Raw genomic sequence first — 27,851 nt, 5'->3', positions numbered from 1 at the left:
GGCCCGATCGATTTAGCCGTTTTGACGTTAATTGGATACAAACAAACAAACAAACACACAAACAAACAGACAAAATGAGAACCAAAGTATATATATTAGAGATGGGAGTAAATATTAGAGATGGGGGTACATTTTAGAGATAGAAGTAAGTATTTTGAATAAATTACTGAAATTCAACATTACTGATGTATTGCTTCAAAGTATTATGTTCCTATATGAAAGGTTTCTACGTAAAATAAATATTAAAATGTCAGGAGCAAAAGGAAACGTTTATCAAACATATTTCAAAATATTTTCAATTCTTAAACATAAACAAATAATCAAAAGAAAATTTAGGCTTAGGCCTAACAGAAGAAATAAGTAATTTTAATATCTAAGATGTTGAGCTAGTTTTGAGTTAGGTGTATAGGTAACAATAGGTTAGATTTTAAGTTTTGGTTTATGCTCAGTTTTGAAAGATTTGGGAGAAATGTTTTGTTTAATTATTTTTTTGACGGGGTAAATTCTGTTTTAAAACTTGAAATATGGATCTCTTATAAAGGGACTGTTAGACTGTTAGTGTAGCTTTAAGCGACCCTCCATACAAAGATTAACAACGGTACTCTTAAAAGCTTTGTCTGATCAAGTATGAATTAGATATCAATGTTTATAATTTTAAAAACTGATTATTTTTAATTGTGGCTTTTCTACTGCAGTAAATTGTAAATCGGGTCATTTAAAATTATGCTTACAGTCCCTAATATATTTATTGAACAATATAACAATACAACAAATATATAAAATATTGTTTTGATAAATATATAATGATGCTTAGAAAATTCAAGAGAAAAACTAGAGCTTATCCTCCAGCTTATTCACCACATCATCAAATATAATTTATGGATTTTTGATGTAATTTTTCATCATATAGTGGCATGTTCTATTCACTACGGTATCCATGAAAGCTTTGTATGATTAAAAACGAAAGAGATTTTCTCTTTAATAAATTACACTTTTCAATGTAGAAACACAACGTTATCTACCACATTATTAAGAATTCAAGGGAACAGTTAGAGTCGGGCTTTAGTTCCTCTTTAAGTAGAGGGTTAACTTCAAATTTAATGACAGTCCCTTTAAAGTGAAACTTTTTACGCTTTGCTGGGTTCTCTTTTGTTCCACTGTGTAATATTGTTCCACTGTGTAATATTGTTCCACTGTGTAATATTGTGCAATATTCTAAATATAAAGCAGAACATGATACACACAAAATTGACCATAACGGACAAATCAGACATTTTCTTTAATGACCCAGCATTAGAAGAAAACTATTAACAATTCACAATCGTACCTAGTATCCTGTACCCAGTATCCTGTACCTAGTATCCTGTACCCAGTATCCTGTACCCAGTATCCTGTACCCAGTATCCTGTACAGCATTAGAAGAAAACTATTAACAATTCACAAGCGTACCTTTAAACTTTTTCTTCGCGTCGTTCTTTCCATCGGAAATTAGAATTTCTGAAAAGTGTGTCAAGAATTTCATCAAAAAAAAAGTGAGAAAATGGCCGGAATGGGTCCTATTACACAATATTACCGAAGAAAATTTCAGAAGTACAGTGCTACCCTCTAAAGATAAGACTCTAATGACGACCTGGAATTCTTTAACTCTAAATATAAACGGCTAAACTTTGTCTTTGGTCTTTATAGTCTACAAGTCTAAATGATTTAGCAAAAAAACAATAGAACATGCATCAATGTTGTAAGAAGATCTAAATGAATTCCGTACAGTCGTTCCTAAAGTCTCATTCTTTGTGGCTAACCCTGCATCTGATGTAAATATGAAATTGCTTAAAATTACGTCATTTTTCCTCTTCAAAGATATTTCAATGAGAAGGATTGATTGAAAATTTGAACTTTACCGAACACCTGTTCATTAGGGTTGAACACATTTAAAAAACAGGCCTAAACAGCAGGAATCAAGGCACTTTTTCATGAGAAAAATAATGAAAAGTATAGAAATTTAATTGACTAAAAACATGTTACCTAAGCCTCTAAAATATGAGTAAACATTTAAAAAAAAATTTTTTTGTGTCATTTGGCTTCAATTTGTTTTTAAAACATTTGTATAACAAACGGAATATCATTAACTATTAAGAGGAATGACAGATTATTTCGAAATGGGTTGTATCACGTTGTGTTTTTTATAAACTGTTCACACAGCGACGGGAATTAATTTGGCAGATCCAGCTAAAACAAAGCAATTCAGGCCAAAAATAGTCCGGGTTGCAAACAGTTCTAAAGTCTTGATTCACCCCCCGTTAAAAATCCGCGAAATCTCCTTTCAAAGCAAATCATTTTCTGCTTGGTTGGGAATTTTAAGCCTATATAGGCAAAGCAATCTTTAATATTGAAATCAAGGGATATCGAGTGATATCGACGGATATCGACGGATAATTTATATTTCGGATGATTTAAAGATATGTTTTAGTTAATTTAGTTTATGATGTGTGATATTAGATTATTTGAAACTTTTTATTTGATCAAATCAAGATCCAAGAATTTTATTTAACTTTTCAAAACCAAATGCAATTTTGGCCCACAGATAGATAGATAGATAGATAGATAGATAGATAGATAGATAGATAAATAGATAGATAGATTGAAATAAGAATATAAAGATAGACAGATATAAAGATAAGCAATTTTTTACACGTTTAAGGAAATTTTTGCATGTCAACGACAAAAATTTTTAAAAAATACTAAGCAACAAAAATTCTAAACATGAAATAAAGAAAATGCTTGAAATATCCGTTTTGTCATTTTAGCGTTGCAAACATGCCAAAATAAAGGTTATAAATATAAAAAAAAGATTAAATATTTTTTTTTGCAAAAATTATTTTCAATTTTTTTTTCTTACTTGCACGATACAGAGAGTTGGACGACAGTATCAACACTCTGGACTCTTGACATGGTATAGGATTATCTTCTCCTGTTTTAAACACAACCCGGAGAATTTATCCTACTCTGAATACAGGCCGGAGAACACTAGAGTAGAGTAGGGATGGTTTCTCGAGGCTGTCTTGTTATACTCCTCCCTTTCAAGATTATCTAAAGTTTGATTGAATAGAAGAAAATATATTTATTAAACATCATAACAATACAACAACCCTTGGTAGATTCAAGATTATCTAAAATTACGTCGTAAATACTATATACAACCTAACCCAACCATTTCTAAAACAAAACCAAAAAAATGAATTTATGGATCTCAGGAAGTATTAATTACTCCATGATGGATCCCAGGGTGTGTTTACAACTCCATGATGTATCCCAGGAAGTGTTTAATACTCCAGTATGTATCCAAGGGAGTATTTACTACTTTGTGATGGATCCTAGGGAGTATTTAATACTTTGTGATGGATCCTAGGGAGTATTTACTACTCCGTGATGGATCCAGGGAGTATTTACTACTCCACGATGTATCCAAGGGAGCATTTACTACTCAGTGATGGATCCCAGGGAGTATTCACTACTCCAAGATGAATTAGTGGGAGTGTTTACTACTCCAGGATGTTTCCAAGGGAGTATTTACTACTCTATGATGGATCCCAGGGAGTCGCTAATACTCCATTATGGATCCCAGGGAATATTAACTACTCCAAAACGGACCCCAGGGGTTGTGTACAACTCCATGATGGATCCCAGTAAGTGTTTAATACTCCAGAATGGATCGCAGTGAGTATTTACTACTCCATGATGGATCTCAGGTAGTTTTTACTACTCCAGGATGTATCCAAGGGAGCATTTATTGGTCCGTGATGGATCCCTGGAAGTATTTACTATTCCATGATGGATCCCAGGGAGTATTCACTACTCCATGATGGTTTCCAGGGAGTATTCACTACTCCATGATGAATTCCAGGAAGTATTTACTATTCCTTGATAGATCCTAGGGAGTAGTTAATACTCCATGATGAATTCCAGGGAGTATTTACTATTCCATGATGGATCCTAGGGAGTAGTTAATACTCCATGATGGATCCCAGGGAGTAATCACTACTCCATGAAAGGAGATTTCTCGATCCCAGAAAGTAGTTTGAAAAAATATGAATTTTCTAAAAAATAAATATTTTTGCTCCACATTTTCTTTTCTGTAGTACTCTGTAGTCTGTAGAGATGTTATTGAGATATTATAACTGCTGACTTTGCGACCCATTGTTCTGAAGAAAGGATAGTATCTCGTGAGTGGTGGTTATGCTTCATTCTTTCACAGAGTTTTACATTTTCTGCTTTTAATTCACAACCTATATCAACACATTGAAGACGACTTTCGATTTTAATTTTTAATTTCTACCGAGCTTGATTAACAGCATGGATACACATAAACATGTAAACTTATATTTTGAAAAAAGTTTAAGCTAAAAATCAAAACTTACATAAAAAAGTCGTTTTCATTGTATTGGTGTAAACGCTGACCACTGTATTAAATCTATCAAACGCGAAACTGTAGCAATTTAGAGGAAAATTAAAATGTTTTTTAGAATAAAAATAAAAGAATTTATTTTTTTATTTAGTTGTCGTGGAGTTAATTTTAAACAGAAAAATAATAAAAGGAGAGAACATTTTTTAAATTACAGAAAAGATTAGGTTCAATTTAGCTGAAACCTTGTAAATGGACGGAATAAGGTGAACTAATTCTTTCCCAGCGTGGAAGTTTTTTACTCTCAACTTTTTGACCCATTCACGCACCTCTGCCCCTTTAGTGAAAGTAAGTTCAACCTATATGATGCACAAAGTCTGACCGCAAAAACCTTGTTTTACCGACTAGTCCTGTTGATTGTCTTCTTTATCAACCAAATGTCCGTGCGGTGCAGTACAAACTGGGACCGGAAAGATTGACCCGAATCGGAAATTCAAATTTACTACGGTAAAACGGGTACGTTTTCACGGATATTTTCCGTACATTTTCAAATGAAAATTATATTCAAGTGAATTTAAAAATTAAATACAACAGACTTTTTAAGACTTTTTGGATAATTTTATATTTTTGCTAGATTTTAAATGAATGAATTTTATGTAAAAATATGTTTTTTAATCGTAAGTTTACTTATTTCACATTATTTGTATTTGAGTTGAAATCAAGAAGTTAAGTAAAAACATGTGGTACTATCAATAACATAAGGCAATTACATTAATTGATAAGTTTATAGAGAAAAATGTCTTATTTCTTTTTCTATTTCATGTCTGATTTTTTCTAGATCAATGAACAATTTCTGATTGAATAGAAGAAAATATATTTATTGAACAATATAACAATACAACAACCCTTGGTAGATTCAAGATTATCTAAAGTTTGATTGAATAGAAGAAAATATATTTATTGAACAATATAACAATACAACAACCCTTGGTAGATTCAAGATTATCTAAAGTTTGATTGAATAGAAGAAAATATATTTATTGAACAACATAACAATACAACAACCCTTGGCAGATTCAAGATTATCTAAAGTTTGATTGAATAGAAGAAAATATATTTATTGAACAATATAACAATACAACAACCCTTGGTAGATTCAAGATTATCTAAAGTTTGATTGTCCCGTCTATGATTGAGTTGTAAATATCCTGGTTTAGTGTATGTAGCTTGAGGTTTCTATCCAGGAATAGGATAGGGTCGGATACACAGCATATATTAAACCCCTCCTCGCATAGCTTAACCTTCTTCAGTTTGTAGGTTCCTACAAGTAAAATTTTAAATAGACAGAATATGTTTTAACTAATCACGTTTATCTAAAAGTCTCCAGTGTTGTTAATCTTATCAAAAATATTCAAATTTTCTATTTTTCTTTCTTTTTGTTTAAATTAAGACAAAGGAACTGAGTTTTTGTTACACAACTCAAATTTTCTAATTCTTGTATCTTTCCAACACTGATAAACCTTTGGTATTTCAAACTTATTATTATTTGGTCTAAATTCAGTGTTAAATATCAAAGGTAAACGACATCGGGTTCCAAAGATGTGGGGATTAGAAAATCAGAGTTTGGGGTTAATGACTCAATTCCCAAGGTTTAAAACCAAAGGTGTGGTCTGATACAAAACTTAAAACTAAGCTCGGACCTAACGAAAAAAAGAAAATTAAGGGGACTGTATACGTAATTTCCGGTCAACCCTTTCTTCAATTAACATCTTTATCTGAGAAAGAATGAGTTAGATATTGTCGTTTTTGTTTCTCAGATGAGATAAATTCGGTCAATTTCCTCTTTATATCTGTAGCATATATCCGCAGCTCTCGTTTAAACGGAAACCGCAATTTAAAATGACTAATTTTATAAAAAAATATATCTTTAATATTTTGGGAATCTGACACGTAACTTGTTAAAGGGACTGTAAAGGAAAAATGAAAGAGGGTATAGGCTGAAAGCTAATCACTTTAGCTATCGATCACGACCCATGAAAGTTATGTCTGATGTTCCTATCTCGAGAAATTGATATACAACTTTGTCAATTTTATACGAAAATTAATTTATATACAATTTTGTATAAAAGTAGTGGGTTTAAAAAGATCATATTGAGCAAATAAGCAACCAATCTGAAAACGATGATATCCCAGAGAAAGCTAATTGTAACTTAGTTTTACTCCAGTTCTAATTTTATATTTGTTATTTCTATTTTTCATAGATTTGATTCATAATATTTTTTATAAGTCCGTATTACTTGACCAGAAATTTCACCAATGTCAGTGCAGTAAAGTTGTCACATGATACAGGCGGAGACACGTGACCAGAATACTGCTCTGCCATTGGTGATAGTTCTGGTCACGTGATTTAAGTTTAAGATTTTCAAAATTTTACATATATGAATTTTCGCATAAATTTGACACAGTTTTATTTCAATTTCTCGAAACAGGAGACATCAGATAATATTACATGGGTCGCGATCAAGAGCTAAAGTGATTAGCTTTCAGCCTATACCCCCTTTCATTTTTCCTTTACAGTCCCTTTAAAAGGTCAGTTTAATAATGTTTTTTAAATACAACAAACACAAATCATTTAAGTAATACTATCATTTTACTTTTAATACTCCTATTTTTATCTCTTCAACAAAAATCAAAATTTAACGCAAGGCGCGGGGAATATACAGTATCTACCCGACATTTGAATTGACCGGTGTCTCAAATAAATGAGTTTAAAAGGATAATTTGTAATGATATTTTTGTTAAATACATAAATTAAAGAAAGCTAGTATTTAGCCATCCCTCTATCACTTCGGTTTAGAAGTAAATATTACCATTTACTGCTTAAAGCTGATTGAAGGATTCATCTCTAATTGGATGATAAGATAGATAGAAAGATAAATGTTACCATCATGCAATTTCTATTGGTTCAGAATATACACCAAACACATGATTGAACCCTGATTGGATCAGGCACTAATGGAATCGGCATACAAGTGTGCTATTTGTCCTGAAATCCTTCAGGATCCTCCTGGGCATGCTGTTGGCCAGGTTTATCAGGTCGGGTCCCATCACCTGCAGGGTGTTGAAAAAAACCAAATACTTCACTTTTTTTCTCGCAAAGATTAATTATTACCTGATCATAATGAAATTAATATCACACACTCCTGTACGCCGAGTCCATTAGCACCTGATCCAATCAGGGTTCAGCCATATTTTGGTGTCTATTCTGAACCAATAGAAATTGCATGGCGGTAACATCTATCTTTCTATCTATCTCATTATCCAATCAGAGATAAATCCTTATATCGATGCTATAACAGTAAATGGAAATATTCACTTTTATTGAAACTATAGTGCACAGGGACTCTAGGATATCAGGACTTATTGGTTAAAACATTATTAGATTTGATCAATCTTGCTCTATATGACGGCTCTTTATCTTTATTTATCCTTGTGTCTCTCTTAAAAACCAGACAGTAACTTAATACTTTTTGATCGGGTTTTACTAACAAAAAGTGATAAGAGAAGGTAAAGATAATTCAAAATACATTTAAGAAAACTATCAATCTCGGCTTTCGTCAGCCGCCGTAAACAACTTCTACTTTGAGCACAGGGGCGTCAAGAGACCATGAGATATCATGTACCGGCCATTTCAAATGTCTGGTACTGTATATGAACCTCGGCAAAGTATACCTGTAATATCAAGGTCCTGGCTGAACCTATAGAAGATTGGTCTAGCATAGGACGGGAGCTGGTTGGATAGTTCTAAGATCATCTTCTCCAGGTCTATTGAACTACTCTCCGCCTGGATACAAACCATGCCGGCTCTACCCTCCAGACCAGGGATCTGGAAATATTTTCCATCAGAACTCTATAAATATATCCCACCTGAACCCTATAAATATATCCCACTTGAACCCTATGAATATGCAACAACCCTTGGTAGAATCAAGATTATCTAAGGTTTGATTGAATAGAAGAAAATATATTTATTGAACAACATAACAATACAACAACCCTTGGTAGATTCAAGATTATCTAAGGTTTGATTGAATAGAAGAAAATATATTTATTAAACAACATAACAATACAACAACCCTTGGTAGATTCAAGATTATCTAAAGTTTGATTGAATAGAAGAAAATATATTTATTGAACAACATAACAATACAACAACCCTTGGTAGATTCAAGATTATCTAAAGTTTGATTGAATAGAAGAAAATATATTTATTAAACATCCACCTGAACCCTATAAATATATCCCACCTGAACCCTATGAATATGTCCCACCTGTACTCCGTAAGCTACAACTGCAAGTCCATCAAGAAGTTTACTAACAGTAACCTCAACCTCTGCAGTTGAAACATTCTCACCCTTCCACCTTAACGGTACAGTACAGTACAGTACTGTACAGTACAGTACAGTACAGTACAGTACAGTACAGTACAGTACAGTACAGTACAGTACAGTACAGTAAAGTACAGGAGGAACCAGAAAATATGAGACAATTTTCTAAATTCTACTTTTGTTTTCAACTTCTCATTGATTCAAGACAGACGACAAAGTTCACCCTTTAGATTGTTTTTCGGGTCATTTAATTATTTTCCTTTGAGGTTAACCTTGTACAATATTTATATAGACATTGCAGTAAACCTCTGTTCAATGTTCACTTGTATATAGTTCTAAAATCAATCAAGGAAAAAAAATATTACAATTGAACAATTTAAAAAAATAATTGTGAAGATTGGCGTATATTTCTGAAAGATAAATTATTTCTTCTTTCAAATTTCATGCTTGGAAGAAGATTTAAAGATAATTGAATTTTTAGGTTTTATAATTTTTCATGTATTATGATATTGCTAGATTTTCATTATTTTGAAAACTAAAAAGGTATGAAATAAAAACTTGTTTTAATGTTATTAAAAATGCCATTAATGAATGCACCCCTTACCTGAACGTGTCTCCTGCTCTATCCATAAAATAGATCCAACCGAACTCATCCATACACATGATATCCCCGGAGCGGAAATACATGTCCCCTCTCCTCACCACGTTTCTTAGAATCTTCTTCTCTGTATCACTCTTACTCTGAGATAATCCAAGATCTTTTATTTATTTGGTTTTGAACACCTCTGTTTTGATAACCGTGATTTGGCTAAAACCTCAATCTCAGGAGGGGGAGGGGGAGGTGGAGGAAGGGAGGGAGGGGGAGGGTGGTATATAATATAAACACCTTTGTTTAGATGATGATGTTTTTAACAAAGGAACTGATTACTCGCTGCACACTCTAATTTTCTTCATTAAAATTTTTCAAACTGATATTATTTCAAATTCATTTGCAAGATCATTTAGTTAAATTTTCAAATATCAAAGGTTTACAAGAGCAGAGCTGAAAACTTTAGAAAGGTGGATATCAGGATTAATGCTTAATCCACTCTTTTGCTTAATCTCCAGATTAAATATTGCTTATATTCCTCATGAACTTAATCTCCAGATTAATTAACAGATCGGGATTAAGGATATCACATTCTAAAGTTTTCAGCTCTGAACACTTTAGAATTGTACATATCGAGATCTCCTCTTTTGTTGGATTGTGGGTTGACTTTTATAGTTTTTCTTAAAGGCCAGCTGGGTTCCCAAGATAGTATTTATTAAAGTTGAAATATTACCACGTATAGGTTTCTTATTGAAAATATTTTCATATTTCTCCATCAATAGGATTAGATGAGTTGATCATGCTTCGTGGATTTACTGAATTAAATTGAATAATTTTAAAGGCGAGTTTATGAAATTTTGAACATGACGAAAAATGAAAAAAATTGAGGTGATTCTAACTTTGTATTTGTATGCCTATTTCGGACGAAACAATTTCCAAAAAATATCTAATTGTTGTTCACAGGAAGCCAATTCGTATAATATTTTTCAATATTAATAACCCTTAGAGAAACGTCAATTATAATTAATACCGACCACCGATATGAGCTCAGTTTTTAAACTTTTTTGCACACTATTTTTGTTATGTTCTTCACTCCTCAGTTTAAGATTTAAAAAGTGGGTTCTATGGGGGCATTCACAGGTCTAGTGGGAGGCACTGCCCCCCGTATACACCCTTGATGAAGAAGTATAATTCACCCACCTTGGAAAAAATATTGTACGTTGTTTGAACAGAACTAATTTCAAGGGACCTAATGGGTCTTTTGTTTATGAAATTACTTAATCTTGTCAAGGTTACAACAAAGCGTAACTTTCAGCTTTAAACAACCAAACAATTTTATAAATGTAGGTTAACTTAAAATGCTTGCTCAAAATTGTTAGGACTCTGTAAATGCACAATGTACAATATAAATAAATCCTCGAATGGATGAGTGAGAATAAGAAAAGGATTTGGTTTCCTTGTATCCATTAAATTCTTTGATAGGATCTCCTTTTACAATCTTTCCAACAAACTCCCCTGCCTCTCCTTCCCGCCAGGAAAATAATTATTGCTTTAAAACCTAATATTTTTATTTAATTTGGATCTATTAAAGAAAAATTAAAATGGCGAATTTTTCACCCAAATAAATGAGGCGCCTTTTTAGTTTAAAAATGGCCGACATTTGTTTTATTTTCATGGGTTTCCTGGTTTGCAACGAATACAGCATCCATCCTGATCCCTGATAGGTTCACCAGAAACGGGATCAACCTTAATTATCATCAGAGGAAGTAGGATCTCCTAAACTTAACAAATTCAGATTTAATTAGGATTAATGAATTAATTATTAAATAATAGGTAGGAACTTTCTAATTTGAAATTGACTTCAAACCTTTTAATTTGATTTGATGATTATTTGAGAAATAAAATTTATATAATACTCGTATTTTCGTATTTTGTGCTAAAAATGAAATTGTTGTGGGAGAAATGGTTCCGAGCATTATATTGATACAAATGAATTATATATTTGGTTTAAAAGTTGAAATAAATCTTAAACGTTCCTGAAGCCAACGTGGTTCAATAACTCCTACAAATCCCACAGCTCCAACCTTATTCTCATTATTCACTGAAAATATTAAATTCAAAAAAATCTTCTTCTTTAGAAAATAAGAGTTTTTAATCTCCGTATCCTTCCCTATCTCCGTGTCCTACCTTTATATAGGTTACTCTCCGTATCTCGGTATCCTACCTTTGTTAAAGTTAACCCCAGTATCTCCGTATCCTATTAATTAATAAGTTATCCTTTGTATCTCCGTATCCTACCAATGTATTGGTTACTGTCCGTATCTTCTTATCCTACCAATGTATAGGTTACTCTCCGTATCTCCGTATCCTACCAATGTATTGGCTACTCTCCGTATCTTCTTATCCTACCAATGTATAAGTTACTCTCCGTATCTCCGTATCCTACCAATGTATTGGTTGCTCTCCTTATCTTCTTATCCTACTAATTTATTGGTTACTCTCCGTATCTCCGTATCCTACCAATGTATAGGTTACTCTCTGTATCTCCGTATCCTACCAATGTATTGGTTACTCTCCGTATCTTCTTATCCTACCAATGTATTGGTTACTCTCCGTATCTCCGTATCCTACCAATGTATAGGTTACTCTCCGTATCTCCGTATCCTACCAATGTATTGGTTACTCTCCGTATCTTCTTATCCTACCAATGTATAAGTTACTCTCCGTATCTCCGTATCCTACCAATGTATTGGTTGCTCTCCTTATCTTCTTATCCTACTAATTTATTGGTTACTCTCTGTATCTCCGTATCCTACCAATGGATTGGTTACTCTCCGTATCCTACCAATGAATAGGTTACTCTTCGTATCTTCTTATCCTACTAATGTATTGGTTACTCTCCGTATCTCCATATCCTACCAATGAATAGGTTACTCTCCGTATCTTCTTATCCTACCAATGTATTGGTTACTCTCCGTATCTCCATATCCTACCAATGTATGAGTTACTCTCTGTATCTCCGTATCCTCTTATCCTACCAATGTATGAGTTACTCTCTGTATCTCCGTATCCTACCAATGAATAGGTTACTCTCCGTATCTTCTTATCCTACCAATGTATAAGTTACTCTCCGTATCTCCGTATCCTATCAATGTATAGGTTACTCTCCGTATCTTCTTAACCTACCAAGGTTTAAGTTACTCTCCGTTTCTCCGTATCCTACCAATGTATTAGTTACTCTCCGTATCCTCTTATCCTACTAATGTAAAAGTTACTCTCCCTATCTCCGTATCCTACCAATGTATAAGTTACTCTCTGTATCTCAGTATCATACAGTTGTATAGGTTACCCTCCGTATCTCTATCTGCCACTATGATATAAGTTACTCTCTGTATCTCCGTATCCTACCTACATTAGAGTTTCCCTCCGTTGCTCCATAGAACTCTGAGATATTCTTGATATTAAACCTGGATACAAATTCTTCCCAGATCTGAGGACGTAAACCGTTCCCAAACATTCTAAAGATTTCGTAAAATTATCATTCAAATATTTATAAACGAGCATTTCCTGTGAATTTAGGTCTAATCTTGAATTTATTTGGATAAAAGTGCAGTCATTATTATTTGCTTTAATCATAGATTAATAACACTACAGATGGAACACCAGATGTCGTCTCTTTAAAATTTAGTGGTTTTTCGTTCACAATAACCCTGAGGCAGAAGTTCAAAGAAGTTTCTTGTTTGCCGTGTTGAATTACAAGACAGAGAGAGAGCATGCGCGAAACTCATTTGGGCCTCTGCCTCAGGGTTATTGTGCACGAAAAACCCTTAAATCTTGAAAAGACGACATCTAGTGTTCTATCTGTATTGTTACTGATCTATGGCTTTAATTTAGAATATCCGTTTTAGCTTCTTTTTTAGAATTTATAATTTAATTTGAGATGTTTTGAAGGCTTGAAAAAAGGGAACAGTTAGAAATAACAAGAAAAAATCAAATCAAATGCAACAAACTTTTAAATATGTTGTAGAACTAACCATTTCTTTTAAGAAAAGTTAAAGTTTTCAGACTTTTTGATGCGAGATCAACAAAAAACAAAATTAAAGTAAAATGGGAACTACAGGTTTACCCACAAAGAATGAAAATTTAAAGACGACCTAACAGATTTCATTGAATATTTTAAATAGAGTTATGTATTAGTATTTAATGAAGTATTTATATGTAGATGACTAATTTAACCTCTGTTTTTTGTCGTTTAAAAAGTTCTTTGTGGGTAACCCTGCATAAGCTTGTCTTCAATAATTGATAAAGGAACTGAGTACTTGCCACAAACTGGTAGTATTTTCTAATCCTCAGATATAAGGATTCGAAAATTTTAGTTTGTGGCAAGTACTCAGTTCCTTTATGCTAGAATTAGTTTACTTACACTCTGGGTTTTCCTAAATTTATTCTAACAAAGTTACTAAATTAACGAAGATATTAGTCAATTTACCGATGTTTGTCTTGATATGTAAATATGTAAATATGCATACATGTAAATTTGGTAGTTGAAAATCATTCTAATTCCTCTTCGAATACCCAGGATAGTTTGGTTAATGGTTATACCCCGAAGGTATAAAGTTATTGTATAATCTTCTGCGTGGTTACAAAATGTCCACATTAGATATCGAAATCAAGCCTCAAGATCTACGATACTTTAAAAGGTGTAAAGAGTACCTGGAAACTTGATGTAATTTCTCCTCTGGATGGGAGGGAGATGCCAGGAGATATCTGCATATTTCCCCGATATATTGGGTGGCCTATACCATATAAAGCAAGGTTGAAGGAACAATAAACAATGCAAAAATAAATTTAATCAAAAATATAATAAAATAATTTTTCCGTGTTATTCGGTTTAAGTTTCCTCCATATTTAATTTATGTGTTAATCTAGAGAACAAAAATTACGGGGTTAGAAAGAAATTCTAGTCGTTTACGCAGTGAGACGCATATAACTGTGGAATAGGAAACACAATTTAAGCAATCTTGTTTATTTCAAGAACCGGGCAGACTTTAAAGCAGCTAGAGAAAGCTGCACAGTATACACACAGACTATAAAATTAATAATCAGACAAATGGGACGGTGCACCAAACAGATCCTTAAAAATTTTAGTGTTATAATGTTGTTCACTAACAAATAGTTTTAATATGTATTGATTGAAAATTGACTTGTAAAGTGAAATGGGTCTGTGTACACTGCTAGGTTCCTGTTCCATATTTATTGAACTATAATTTCAAATCATAACTCGAGCCTAAAAGTCATCTTCCTATTCCAAAGTTTTATGTGGCCCACTGTATCATAAAATTAATGTTTAAAGAGACTGCGTTATTTTAAACGAAAATCTAGAAGAAAAAAATATTTAAAATTAGTAAACATTCCAACATTCCTATTAATATTTTCTAAAATCTGACCGTGATATTGTAGGTGACGCAGTCCTTCCAGAAAGCGCTGGCGGAGAACTTCTTCTTGATGAAGGTCTTGGTGCCATACATGACGGCGCTGCCGGTGGCAATCTGTCCCCCGCTTGAGTGATAAAGCGGCAAATGGCAATAAATAACATCATCACTGGACAAACCTTTAAACATAATTTCAAGTGACCTTCAAGACAAACATGTCAATGCCCGATTTACAACGATACCCTTGAGACCTTTCTCTGATCCAAGGCTATAATACAAGGAAAGTTAATTGCATTCGCGTATACTCTGCTTACGGATTGAAACCAGTTCTCTCTGGGCGGAATTTGTAAACAAGAATAGCTGCATCAGTGTTCGTTTAGTATCCGAGGAGGATAAAAGCATTTAATTTTGAAATTTTTTGATAATTCACATAATAGTTTCTTATGACCAGAATATTTAATTGATTTTTTATGTGAAAGATTGATCCCATGTCAGGCTTCTACATCCGTCTTGTGTTTACATTACCGCCCAGTGACAGTACACTGCAGTACAAAAGTTGCGTACACCTCTAAAATAACTTTCCTTGCATTATAACCTTGCTCTGATCAATATTATGGAAAACATTATCGTTTTTCTAGGTTTCCAAATGTTTAATAATGCGCGATTCACTTTTGAGAGAACTCACCATTAAAAATAATAATTTTTCAAAATTATAAAATTTGATATTTAATTCATATTTAATCCCGATAACGCTTTTAAGGGAACCGTTGAATCGAGTATTGCTATCTTTAAATGGAGCTGAGATGGGAACTTTAGAATGGGACCTTTAATCCCGACTGCTTAATCCGAATATCCAATGTGGAAACTTTTGATTTCTTGCTTAATCCACTCAAAATCAAAAACCGCGGTTTTTCAAAATTAGAGAGTCCCTCCCGTTTCTGTATATTATCCTTAAATGGCGCGCAAAATTTCAAATTTTCCGGCTTCTGATTCGCGACTCTGATTGGTTGGTTTTATACGCTTTTCAGGATACAAGTACAATTAAGATTAGGTTAGTCTCGAGATTAAGAAAAAGGAGGATCAAGCATTGATCTCGATATCCACCATTCTAAAGTTCCCAGCTCTGGTCCATTTAATTGAAGAGTTTGTCGACGTAATGTTAATCCTCTAACTGTAAGCAGTTGTAAATTAGATTAAAAGACTCTAGTACATCCAAAAGCTGTTCTTCTTTCATCGTATCTTAAGAAAATGCAGGGAATGATTAAAAAATTATGAGGCAGACCACATTTTGGAAATACAAGAACAAGGGGAATACAGTTTTCACTGTTTTAAGTGCAGGGTTACCCACAATGAATAAGACTGTAAAGACGACTTCAAAAATTACTGTCCATACTTATAATCTAATCTTATGCCTTAAATGTGGCCTTTAAATAGCTTTTTAATAATTTGTGAAAGAAAAAGGTAAGTTTATAGTTGCAGGGAATCATATTTAATCATGAATATAAGGAAAATGGCAGATTAAATTCCGTACAGTCTTCTCTGAAGTCTCATCCTTTGCAGGTAACTCTGGTCGTTCCTTCAGTAAATCAAGTTTTCGAATAAAGCTGATACAGAAGACGATTTTAAAAGTTGTCACTCAATTTCATTATTCTTTGTTTATTGGGACACCCTGTGGAATAGGATTAATAAAAGGAATTGAGTCTTTGCCACAAACTTGAATTTTTTAAACCCGATTTCTTTAAAACCAAATGTCGTAGACCGTAGATATTTCGAACTATGAATTCTGGTGAATCAAACAATGTAAGTTTGAAATATGAAAGGTATGAATCATCTGGTTGTTGAGATATAGGTATTGTAAAATTTGGATTTGTGGCATAAACTCAACTCATTTATCCTGTTTTTATTACTCCCTGTAATCAAAGCATACCTATGGCTTTATGAGCTGCAACCATTACAAAGAGCTGGCGAAAATGTTTAATTACAACAGCCTGAAAATAAAATAGAATTCTTCATTTTTATTGGAAAAACTTCGGCTATTTAGACGGAAAGGTTTGTTAATTGTATAATTTCTAGGCAACATTTTAACTTTTTTATGCTTGTTTTCAACAAACTTTCAACTCTTCCCCATGGATGAAGTAGTTATTAACCAAAAGCTTGAAAATATAAAATAAAATATTGACAAGCGTAAATCTCTAAGATTTGTCACGATGTTTTGGGAAATATTAGCCTCACATGAGTATTCAAGGATCAAATTATTTTTTCGAATTTTCAAAAACCAGGGTTCTTTTGCTCTTTTTAGTAACAATATAAGATTGTTTTTTTTTTATCTTCGAGTATCCACTCTTTGTAAATATATAACAATGAAAAAAATTTCTCGAAGTTGTAACTAAGGTATCATACTAAATTAAAACCCAATCCGTATAGCCTACGCTTAATTAAAACAAAGAAACCAACAGTATTTATATTTTCTATACAGGGTTATCTATAGAAAGAATGAGACTTTAAAAGCGACCTTAAACTTATTAAATATCAATAATCAATTTAGTGATTTAGTCTTCAAATTAAATACAAAATGATAAAAAGTGAGAAGTATTAGAATAATTTTGTTAGATCTGTAAAAGTTTAAAACAATGTCTGAATACGTTTTTGAAGTCTTATCATTTGTGTGTAAGTGTAACCCTGAATATGTATTTAATGTATCGATTTTCAGAATATAAGATAAATTTAAGACGACATAAGTGAGAAATATTAAAATAATTCTGTGACTCGTTAAAGCTGTAAAAGTTGAAATTATCCATTTTTTATTAACCTTGCATCAATCAGAGACCTTTCTCATTCCATGTGTACCTTTGGTAGTCCAGTAGTTCCACTAGTATAGATATACAGTAGAGGATCATTAAACTTTATGGAATCTGCAATCTCTTTATGTTCAGGTTCACAGCTAGATTTCTCCAGGTCCTATAAAATTAATTTAGAAATAAGGAAAGTTTTAAAGTGTAAATCCACGAAAAATCAAGTTTTTATGAAAATAGTTTAATACCTTGAATCCCTTAATAACGAATACATCGAAAGAATTCATAAAATGTCGTATTCTTCACTTTCTGATAATGGAATCTTGCAGATATTTAGTTTAATTAAATGATTATATGGAATTCTTTAAAACTGTTCCCGCATATTGATGGTTATTTATTTATTTTCGCAAATACTGAAATTTACGTAATATAGTGTAAAACTCATTGAAAAATTGTCAAGACGACATTTGATAAATTCTTTCGATGTATTCGTTATTAAGGGTTTCACTGTAGTTGGCACGTTTTAAAATCCTAGTCAAACAGCTAGCATGTTTCATAATCTTAGTTTAAGTAATGTTTAACTTATTTACATATTAACAACTAGTACGTTTTATTATCTTGTTTCAAGAATTGTCACGTTAAATTGATTTCCACAACTAGCACTTATTATAATCTTGGTTAAAGAACTACCACGTTTCAAAATCTTATTTTAAGAATTGGCACGTTAAATTGGCACGTTAAATTGGGCACAGTTAATGAACTTTGTTAATCAACTAGTATATTTCATGATAGGTAAAGTAATGGCATATTTAATTGAGTTACCCAAACAACAAGCACGTTTCATAGTATTTTTTAAAGAAAAGGCACGTTCAATTAATTTGCCTATAATGAACAACCACGTTTCATAATCTTATTTCAGGAATTGGCACGTTAAATTGATTTCCACTTAAGCAACTAGCACGTTGTTTAATCTTAGTTAAATAAATTGCATGTTTAACTAATCCCAACTAGCACGTTGTATAATCTTAGTTAAATAAATTGTTTAACTAATCCCAACTAGCACGTTGTATAATCTTAGTTAAATAAATTGCATGTTTAACTAATCCCAACTAGCACGTTGTATAATCTTAGTTAAATAAATGGCATGTTTAACTAATCTACCTATACGCAACTAGCACGTTTCATAATCTTAGATTAACTAATTTACCTTTAAACAACTAGCACGTTACATAATATTAGATTAACTAATTTACCTCTAAACAACTAGCACGTTACATAATATTTGTTAAACATCTGGGACGTTTCATGATTTGGTTAAACATTTCGAACGTTTTATGACATGTATATGGGACAGGGACATTATCTACAGGGTTATCTACAAAAACGAGACTTAAAAAGACGACTCAGAACTCTTAAATTATGACGATTTAAAGCTTTATTTTGGTTTCTGCCTTTAATTCAGTATTTCAATATTTTACTAAATGAATAAGCACAGAAATTTGCCAGTTTTGGCCTGTAAGAAGAGTGGGATAAGGCAGGCGGCCATAAGCCACAATATTCTTCCATTCCATGCCACATATTTCTTATTTTGTTATCCGGCAGCCATGAGCCAAAACCATACGGTCTTCTATGCCACAGCATTTGAGTCTTCCGGCAGTTATCACGTTTTTCAATAATAAATTTTGTGCATTGAATTTATGATTTTCAAAAATCCGGCGACGTCATGCATAAGATATATATAAAGAACTTTATATTTAAGTTTTAAATTGAAATAAAGATGATCCCTTTACTGTAAACTGCTTAACTTATTTCCCAAAAAATAATTTCAATCTTTCCTCTAAAATGGCTTATTTTTAAAACATTATGAACGATAATAATGCTCCATAACATAATTTTAAAGTTCAAAGGGCGCCCATAGCGCCGAAGATTTGCACCATTTAACGATAAAATTGCAAAAATGCTGTCAAATTTTCTTTGTAAAAATGTAAAGCAGTATATAAACTGAAAACACAATTCATTAATCTTTAATAAACTTCTAAAATCTCTTAAAGGTATCATCTTCAGCGTAATGCGGCAGGACTTTTTAAAATTGCAATTTCAATTGACCTAAATTTATCATTTAAAAACGTAATAACTGCCGGAAGACTCAAATGATGTGGCATGGAAGACCGTACGGTTGTGGCTCATGGCTGCCGACAGACAAAAAAGATAATATGTGGCATGGAAGGTGAAAATGTTGTGGCTTATGGCCGCCTGCCTTCCCCCGTTCGCAAGAAACACCGAATGTAAGAAAAGGGACTAAACAAATTCCAAACAGTCGTCTCTGAATACTCATCCTTTTTTGATATTCCCATTTGAAAGACATTTTTTACGTCGAAGCAAATTTGAGATTAGAATTAGTTTGGTCCCAATACTTGATAATAAAAACTGGAGGAAACATAGGTTGCAAAGTTAGAATGGATTAGCTTTTACCTTTTTCATGTCAATCCAGTTGTTATCTGTGGCCGGGGATCCATCAAAACAGTAAACCTTGAATCCATCCTTGGTTTTCAGCTCAGAGGATATGTCCAGTATAGCTGCAGAACATTCAAGGGTTTAATACTTTTTCAAATTTTATTGTTGTTACTTTATTTCCACATAAATAGAGGGTTCATGGGTTTGGCAACATACATAGTTTTAAATAAACCATTTATTTAACTAGTTAATCCCATTAAGTTAGAATAACTATCTAAACCTAACCTATCCTAACCGATCCTATCCTATCTATACCCTTTATATCCTAAACAATCCTGTAATATCCTGTTATATTTAAGCCCGTCCTATTCTAACCAATCCTATCATATCTTGTCCTATCCTAACCAATCCTATTGTATCCTGCCCTATCCTAATCAATCCTATCATATCCTGTCCTATCCTAACCAATCCTATTATATCCTGCCCTATCCTAACCAATCCTATCATATCCTGTCCTATCCTAACCAATCCCATCATATCCTGTCCTATCCTAACCAATCCCATCATATTCTTTCCTATCTTAACCAATCATCATTGCTTTGTTTAAAATGTACACTGTACAGTGTACATCAATCTATTTATTTACAATTCTTATTCGCTTGTAATGGGCCAATCAAACAATACAACCAACTCTGGTTAGGCGGGTCCAAACTACATAGTAAATTGTGATTTGTTATTTGTATTATCTCGTGCTTTGTAGTTGAATAAAAATATGAAATGAAAATAAATGAAATCCTGTCCTATCCTACCCAATCATATTATATCCTATCCTACCCAATCATATTATATCCTATCCTACCCAATCCTATTATATCCTATCCTACCCAATCCTATTATATCCTATCCTATCCAATCATATTATATCCTATCCTATCCAATCATATTATATCCTATCCTACCCAATCCTATTATATCCTATCCTACCCAATCCTATTATATCCTATCCTATCCTAACATATTATTAATTAATTCACAAAATTTCCCGGAGTATTCAGAAAACATTTCTGCGCCATTAACTATACAATATATTCATGTATATTGCAAAATCCAGCTATCCTCCTCCTTCCTTACCTAACCTTTTTTATTTTTGGCTATTTTTTCCGGTGCCGCCGGAAATTTTGATTTTTTGGCAACTTTTGATCTTTATGGATTTTATTTCTTAAAACTTTTATAAAATCCAAAGTTTTTGACTAAGGATAATGTTTTATATCATTTTGGAAATCCCAGATAATGGTCTAAAAGATAAAACCAACTAATATTTTTATAAGCAGTTTTAGCCCCAAAATCATCGATTTTATTGATACGCACTTGCACCTCACTAACATACCCGTAGAACTGAACAAAAAAAATAATTTTTTCTTCATTTTCTATATTTACTACTTATTCTAAAATGTCAATACTTTCTGTAATACTTAAAAATGGTCGATCAATGAACAGTTCAAAAACTTCGTTTTTTGAGTTTTTTTGAAAATTGTAACTCTTATAATTTAATGACGTGTTTGGTCATTTTGAATGTTCATAAAATACATAGTTTTTGACTTGGAATGTTGTTTAATATCATTTTGGAAACCCCAGATACTACTTTATAATTTATTTTTAATTTCTTAGGATGCTGGAGTCTCTTGGGGCCGTAATGTCAATTAATAAAAAATATAAGTGGATAGTGGAAAAGTACTTCTTTTATTTTCTGTCAGGTGTTTCTGCAAAACGAATCTAATAAAAACTTTCTCCAAAGCTCTCAAAAAGAATTAAGTCTTTGCCACAAACTCAGATTTTCTAATTCCAATATTTTTGCGACCCAATGTCGTAGACTTTAGATATTTCAGCCTATGAATTCTGTTGGATCAAATAATCTAAGTTTGAAATTTAAAAGTAAACAGTAAAGTTATAGGGATTAGAAAGTAAACAGTAAAGTTANTGTTCAATTGTTCAATTGTTCAATTGTTCAATTGTTCAATTGTTCAATTGTTCAATTGTTCAATTGTTCAATTGTTCAATTGTTCAATTGTTCAATTGTTCAATTGTTCAATTGTTCAATTGTTCAATTGTTCAATTGTTCAATTGTTCAATTGTTCAATTGTTCAATTGTTCAATTGTTCAATTGTTCAATTGTTCAATTGTTCAATTGTTCAATTGTTCAATTGTTCAATTGTTCAATTGTTCAATTGTTCAATTGTTCAATTGTTCAATTGTTCAATTGTTCAATTGTTCAATTGTTCAATTGTTCAATTGTTCAATTGTTCAATTGTTCAATTGTTCAATTGTTCAATTGTTCAATTGTTCAATTGTTCAATTGTTCAATTGTTCAATTGTTCAATTGTTCAATTGTTCAATTGTTCAATTGTTAAATTGTTCAATTGTTCAATTGTTCAATTGTTCAATTGTTCAATTGTTCAATTGTTCAATTGTTCAATTGTTTAATTGTTTAATTGTTTAATTGTTCAATTGTTCAATTGTTCAATTGTTTAATTGTTTAATTGTTCAATTGTTCAATTGTTCAATTGTTCAATTATTCAATTATTCATTAGTCTGAAAACGGCGACATCTTTATATTTTATATAAATGTCCAAACCGTTGTCAATCGGGCAATTTTAAAATAAGGTGGTTACTTGAAATTTTGGTGACAAAGCACAAAATAAATGAATGAATTCCTTGGCCATCCCGATCCATATTGGGATATATTCAATCCTGTTCTCCATGAGTAGAGCAATAGTGTCTCCCTTGATAAAACCATGAGATAGGAGCAGGTTTCCAACCCTGTTACTCAGCTCCTCTACTCCCCTAGGTATAACAGGATATTATGTAAACCTTGAGATAGGAGCAGGTTTCCAACCCAGTTACTCAGCTCCTCTACTCCCCTAGATATAACAGGATATTATGGTAAACCATGAGATAGGAGCAGGTTTCCAACCCTGTTACTCAGCTCCACTACTCCCCTAGGTATAACAGGATATTATGTAAACCTTGAGATAGGAGCAGGTTTCCAACCCTGTTACTCAGCTCCTCTACTCCCCTAGATATAACAGGATATTTTGGTAAACCTTGAGATAGGAGCAGGTTTCCAACCCTGATACTCAGCTCCTCTACTCCCCTAGATATAACAGGATATTTTGTAAACCTTGAGATAGGAGCAGGTTTCCAACCATGCTACTCAGTTCCTTTACTCCTCTAGATATAACAACCTTGAGATAGAAGCAGGTTTCCAACCCTGTTACTCAGCTCCTTTACTCCTCTAGATATAACAGGATATTATGTAAACCTTGAGATAGAAGCAGATTTCCAACCCTGTTACTCAGCTCCTTTACTCCTCTAGATATGACAACCTTGAGCCAGAAGCAGGTTTCCAACCATGCTACTCAGTTCCTTTACTCCTCTAGATATGACAACCTTGAGACAGAAGCAGGTTTCCAACCCTGTTATGCAGCTCCCCTACTCCCTTAGATATAACAGAATATTATGTAAACCTTGAGATAGGCGCAGGTTTCCAACCCTGTTACTCAGCTCCTCTACTCCCCTAGATATAACCTTGAGATAGAAGCAGGTTTCCAACCCTGTTACTTAGCTCCTCTACTCCCCTAGATATAACATGATATTATGTAAACCTTGAGATAGGAGCAGGTTTTCAACCCTGTTACTTAGCTCCTTTAACCCTCTAGATATATCTGGATTGTATGTAAACCCTATACTCCTACTCCTCTTGACAAATGAGGTACTAAACCCTTCTTATCCTACTCCTACTCCTGTCCTACTCCTACTCCTTCTCCTACTCCTGTCCTATTCCTATTCCTACTCCTACTCCTTCTCCTACTCCTACTCCTGTCCTACTCCTACTCCTACTCCTATATATAAACCTGAAGGTCAGATGAGAGTCTGAATCAAAAAACATAATCTTGTCTGGTCTCTGTAGCATATTTTCACGGAACACTTTAGGAACCGTCATATGTCGTCTTTTTATCTAGATAAATTTACAGGATATTATTTAGAAAAGGATATAAATAGAAATGGAAATGATGATAAAGATATGATAAATATAGATATGATACAGATAAAGATTAGGATATAGGTATGATAAAGTAACAAATAAATATTAGGATATAGGTATGATAAAGTTACAGATAAAGATTAGGATATAGGTTTGATAAAGATATAAGTAAAGATTAGGATATAGGTATGATAAAGTTACGGATAAAGATTAGAATATAGGTATGATAAAGTTACAGATAAAGATTAGGATATAGGTTTGATAAAGATATAAGTAAAGATTAGGATATAGGTATGATAAAGTTACAGATAAAGATTAGGATATAAGTATCATAAAGTTACAGATAAAGATTAGGATATAGATTTGATAAAGATATAGGATACAGATAAAGATAAGGATATAGGTAAATATAAATATATGATAAATATACAGAAAACGATTAGGACATAGAGAAACATAGATAATTATTAAGATATAGATGATTATAAAGATATAGATAAGGATAAGGATATAGATAAAGATAAGGATATAGATAATGATAAAGATATAGATAAAGATACGGATATAGATAATGATAAGATATAGATAAGGATAAAGATATAGATGATGATAAAGATATAGATAAGGATAAAGATATAGAAAAGGATAAGTATATAGACAATGATAAAGATATAGATAAGGATAAAGATATAGAAAAGGATAAGTATATACTGCTAAAACACTTACTCTGACAAGACTGAGAAGGATTGGTATTCCTCGAATTAATAAACGGAAGTCTCTTCCTAAAATTAAAAATTAAAATTGATTTTTTAGAAGAAAGTTTTTAGCCTTAAATCTAACAATTTTTGAAATATGGAAAATCGGGTATTTATGTAGTTTGGAATGTAATAAGTGCGGTAGCTTGATACGCATCTTTTGATGCAAATTTTAACAAGTGTTAAAAAACTAGAAATAGACCTTAATAATTATCTATATTTTTTAATTCGTTGAAAACAAAACTTCTAATTTGCCGATGTAATAATTTTTTGCTGGTGAGACATTTTCAAATGGCCAAAGCGTTGCCACACTTTAATGTCGACCCATTCTTGAAAATGTATGCAACCTTTCATAGCGGCCTGGATCTCTATGATACTATATCTTATTAACCTAGCGTGTGATAGGTTAAGTAGAGAATATATCCCCCTCCTGTGGTCACCCATCCAATAAACAGGACTAACAGCTTAACCTGACAATCATTTAGTAATTTCAAGCCTTCCAGGATATTTGGAATAAAAATTATAACTACGTACATCGAAAATAATTGAGTTTTTGTCACCATTCCCAAATTTTCTAATTCCTATTTCTTTGCAACCTGATGGTGTAAACTTTTGATATTTCAAACTGAGATAATGTTCTGAAACGGAATACATAGTTTGAAATATCCAATGTCTGCGACATTGGGTTAAAAAGATATAAGGATTAGAAAATCAGAGTTTGTGGTAAAGACTCAATTTCTTCTAAATTTCTTATACCTTGGGTCACAATATACAAGAAAGTAGAAACGTTTCTAATAAATCCAAGGGTAAACAAGGGTAAACAAGGGTAAACAAAGGTAAACAAGGGTAAACAAGGGTAAACAAGGGTAAACAAGAGTAAACAAGGGTAAACAAGGGAAAACAAGGGTAAACAAGAGTAAACAAGGGTAAACAAGGGTAAACAAGAGTAAACAAGGGTAAACAAGGGTAAACAAGGGTAAACAAGGGTAAACAAGGGTAAACAAACGAAAAACGAAATCATAATGTGTAAACTTTGTTTTAAACGAATTGGAAATTTGCTATTTCATTAAGATAAAAACAAACAGAAAAAGAAAATTTTTTAAATGAGATTTCGCTATTTAAAAAAAACAGTGGTTACCAAAAATGTATGTAAAAAAGAATGCTGACTTTAAAACTACTATTTTGTTTGAAATTATTTAATAACCATTTAATACGATACACGGCTGTAACTTAGTGTATGAGGTAATTCAATCAATGCTTACAGAGCTGGGAACTCTTCTATGTGGATATCGAGATCATTGCTATTGTGGATATCGAGATCATTGCCATTGTGGATATCGAGATCATTGCTATTGTGGATATCGAGATCGATGATTGATCTCAATCTTTTGTTTATCTTCAGATTAATTTCATCTTGATTCGATATCCCGCACGGTAATCATACCCTACGGCCAGGGGTTCAAGGGAGCTTTGATTAGGTTATGAATAACTAAAATGAAGATATGGGCAGGTACATATACTTTATTATAGATCCTCAAATTAAAAGTGTCCAAAGTGGATATTGAGATCAAACGATCGGGATTATGGGTATCAAAAAGAAAAGTTTCCAGCTCTGGTCGTCTTTCTATTTCACGTCAATCTGGTAACCACTGATAAACCTTGAAATTGATGAAGTTTATGTAGTATAGGTAGGCCAGTAGACAGACAAGGAACGGATAGTTTGTACTCCGCAGCTCCATACTTAACCTGGATACAATCAGACCTTGACTAGAAACAGAGCAATACCTATATCAAAACTAGAGCAATATCTATAACTGAACTAAAAATAGAGCAAGCAGTATCTATATCTGAACTAGAGCAATATCTATAACTGAACTAGAACTAGAGCAAGCAGTATCTATATCTAAACTAGAACAATATCTATAACTGAACTAGAACTAGAGCAAGCAATATCTATATCTGAACTAGAACTATAGCAGTGTCTATAACTGATCAAGAGCAAAATCTATAACTGAATTTGAACAATAGCAATATCTATAACTGAACTAGAACTAGATCAAGAACTAGAGCAATGTCTATAACTGAACTAGAACTAGATCAAGAACTAGAGCAATGTCTGTAACTGAACTAGAACTAAATCAAGAACTAGAGCAATATCTATAACTGAACTAGAACTAGATCAAGAACTAGAGCAATGTCTATAACTGAACTAGAACTTAGATCAAGAACTAGAGCAATGTCTATAACTGAACTAGAACTAGATCAAGAACTAGAGCAATATTTATAACTGAACTAGAACTAGATCAAGAACTAGAGCAATGTCTATAACTGAACTAGAACCAGATCAAGAACTAGAGCAATTTCTGTAACTGAACTAGAACTAAATCAAGAACTAGAGCAATATCTATAACTGAACTAGAACTAGATTAAGAACTAGAGCAATATCTATAACTGAACTAGAACTAGATCAATAACTAGTTCATAATTAAGTTATCTAAAGATCTTTAAGATTTGAACTGCTATAAGAATATGAGGGGACAGATAGAGATAAGGTAGAGAGAGAGAGATATGATGAACAAAACTTTTAAGATAAAACAAACAAATTTTGTTTTTCTCTACCTTAACCAGTATATACCAGCCCTTCTCTCAAAACTAATCCAGGATATACAGTTCGTTGTTCAACTGGACTAAATCAGGATATTAGTGTTCAACTTGACTAAATAAAATATCACTATTCAAAGACTTTACTGCAATATAAACTGTACAGTTATGATAATATTCTTAAACTTAGATAGATAACGTTAGATAATGAGATAGATAGATAGATAGTCGGACAATAAGATGTACTTAATCTTCCTTTAGCTGATAGTAAGGGCAAACTTTGACCCTTAAAAAACTAAAAGTATTTAATATAAAAAATATTTGTTTACTATACAATTTATAAACATTTTGATACTAACTCTGTCTCCGTTACCCTCAATTTATCATGCGTACTTAGTA

The 27,851-nt window shown here is 32.4% G+C and overlaps 2 protein-coding genes across 2 annotated transcripts in view; both read right to left on the bottom strand.

Moving 5' to 3' along the window:
* The window catches only part of LOC111714921 (copine-9), a gene marked incomplete in the record, with an annotated part of 46,834 nt that extends 43,822 nt beyond the window's left edge, over window positions 1-3,012 (bottom strand). Inside the window, 1 exon segment of the mRNA XM_023490158.1 lies at window positions 2,897-3,012. Within this exon segment, the coding sequence (XP_023345926.1) occupies window positions 2,897-2,949 (53 nt within the window).
* A 2,244-nt stretch (window positions 3,013-5,256) lies between these two features.
* LOC111714876 (long-chain fatty acid transport protein 4) lies at window positions 5,257-27,620 on the bottom strand. Its single transcript, XM_023490090.1, has 19 exons — window positions 27,471-27,620; window positions 26,510-26,597; window positions 25,243-25,321; window positions 24,823-24,878; window positions 23,966-24,069; window positions 22,724-22,895; window positions 20,073-20,192; window positions 17,656-17,766; window positions 16,736-16,796; window positions 14,824-14,987; window positions 14,090-14,172; window positions 12,785-12,894; window positions 11,413-11,477; window positions 11,059-11,152; window positions 10,833-10,900; window positions 9,392-9,528; window positions 8,731-8,821; window positions 8,132-8,285; window positions 5,257-5,720 (listed from the first exon to the last, which is right to left on the bottom strand). The coding sequence occupies exons 2-19, from the start codon at window positions 26,588-26,590 to the stop codon at window positions 5,566-5,568; spliced, it is 1,905 nt and encodes a 634-aa protein (XP_023345858.1). The 5' UTR covers window positions 26,591-26,597; window positions 27,471-27,620; the 3' UTR covers window positions 5,257-5,565.
* Between the last annotated feature and the right edge of the window lie 231 nt (window positions 27,621-27,851).

Source organism: Eurytemora carolleeae, unplaced genomic scaffold (genome assembly GCF_000591075.1).
Source record: "Eurytemora carolleeae unplaced genomic scaffold, Eaff_2.0 scaffold120, whole genome shotgun sequence".
Taxonomy (NCBI): domain Eukaryota; kingdom Metazoa; phylum Arthropoda; class Copepoda; order Calanoida; family Temoridae; genus Eurytemora; species Eurytemora carolleeae.
The sequence above is the reverse complement of the archived record's forward strand: the minus strand, read 5'-3'. Positions and strand labels throughout refer to the sequence as shown.

Excerpts from the sequence above, each read along its gene's own strand:
- LOC111714876 (XM_023490090.1), bottom strand. The coding sequence starts at position 26,590 with ATGGAGCTGCGGAGTACAAACTATCCGTTCCTTGTCTGTCTACTGGCC. Across the intron at positions 22,896-23,965 it reads GACTCTCATCTGACCTTCAG|GGGAGTAGAGGAGCTGAGTA; the intron begins GTTTATATATAG and ends TGTTATACCTAG. Across the intron at positions 17,767-20,072 it reads ACTGGATTGACATGAAAAAG|GACCTGGAGAAATCTAGCTG; the intron begins GTAAAAGCTAAT and ends TTAATTTTATAG.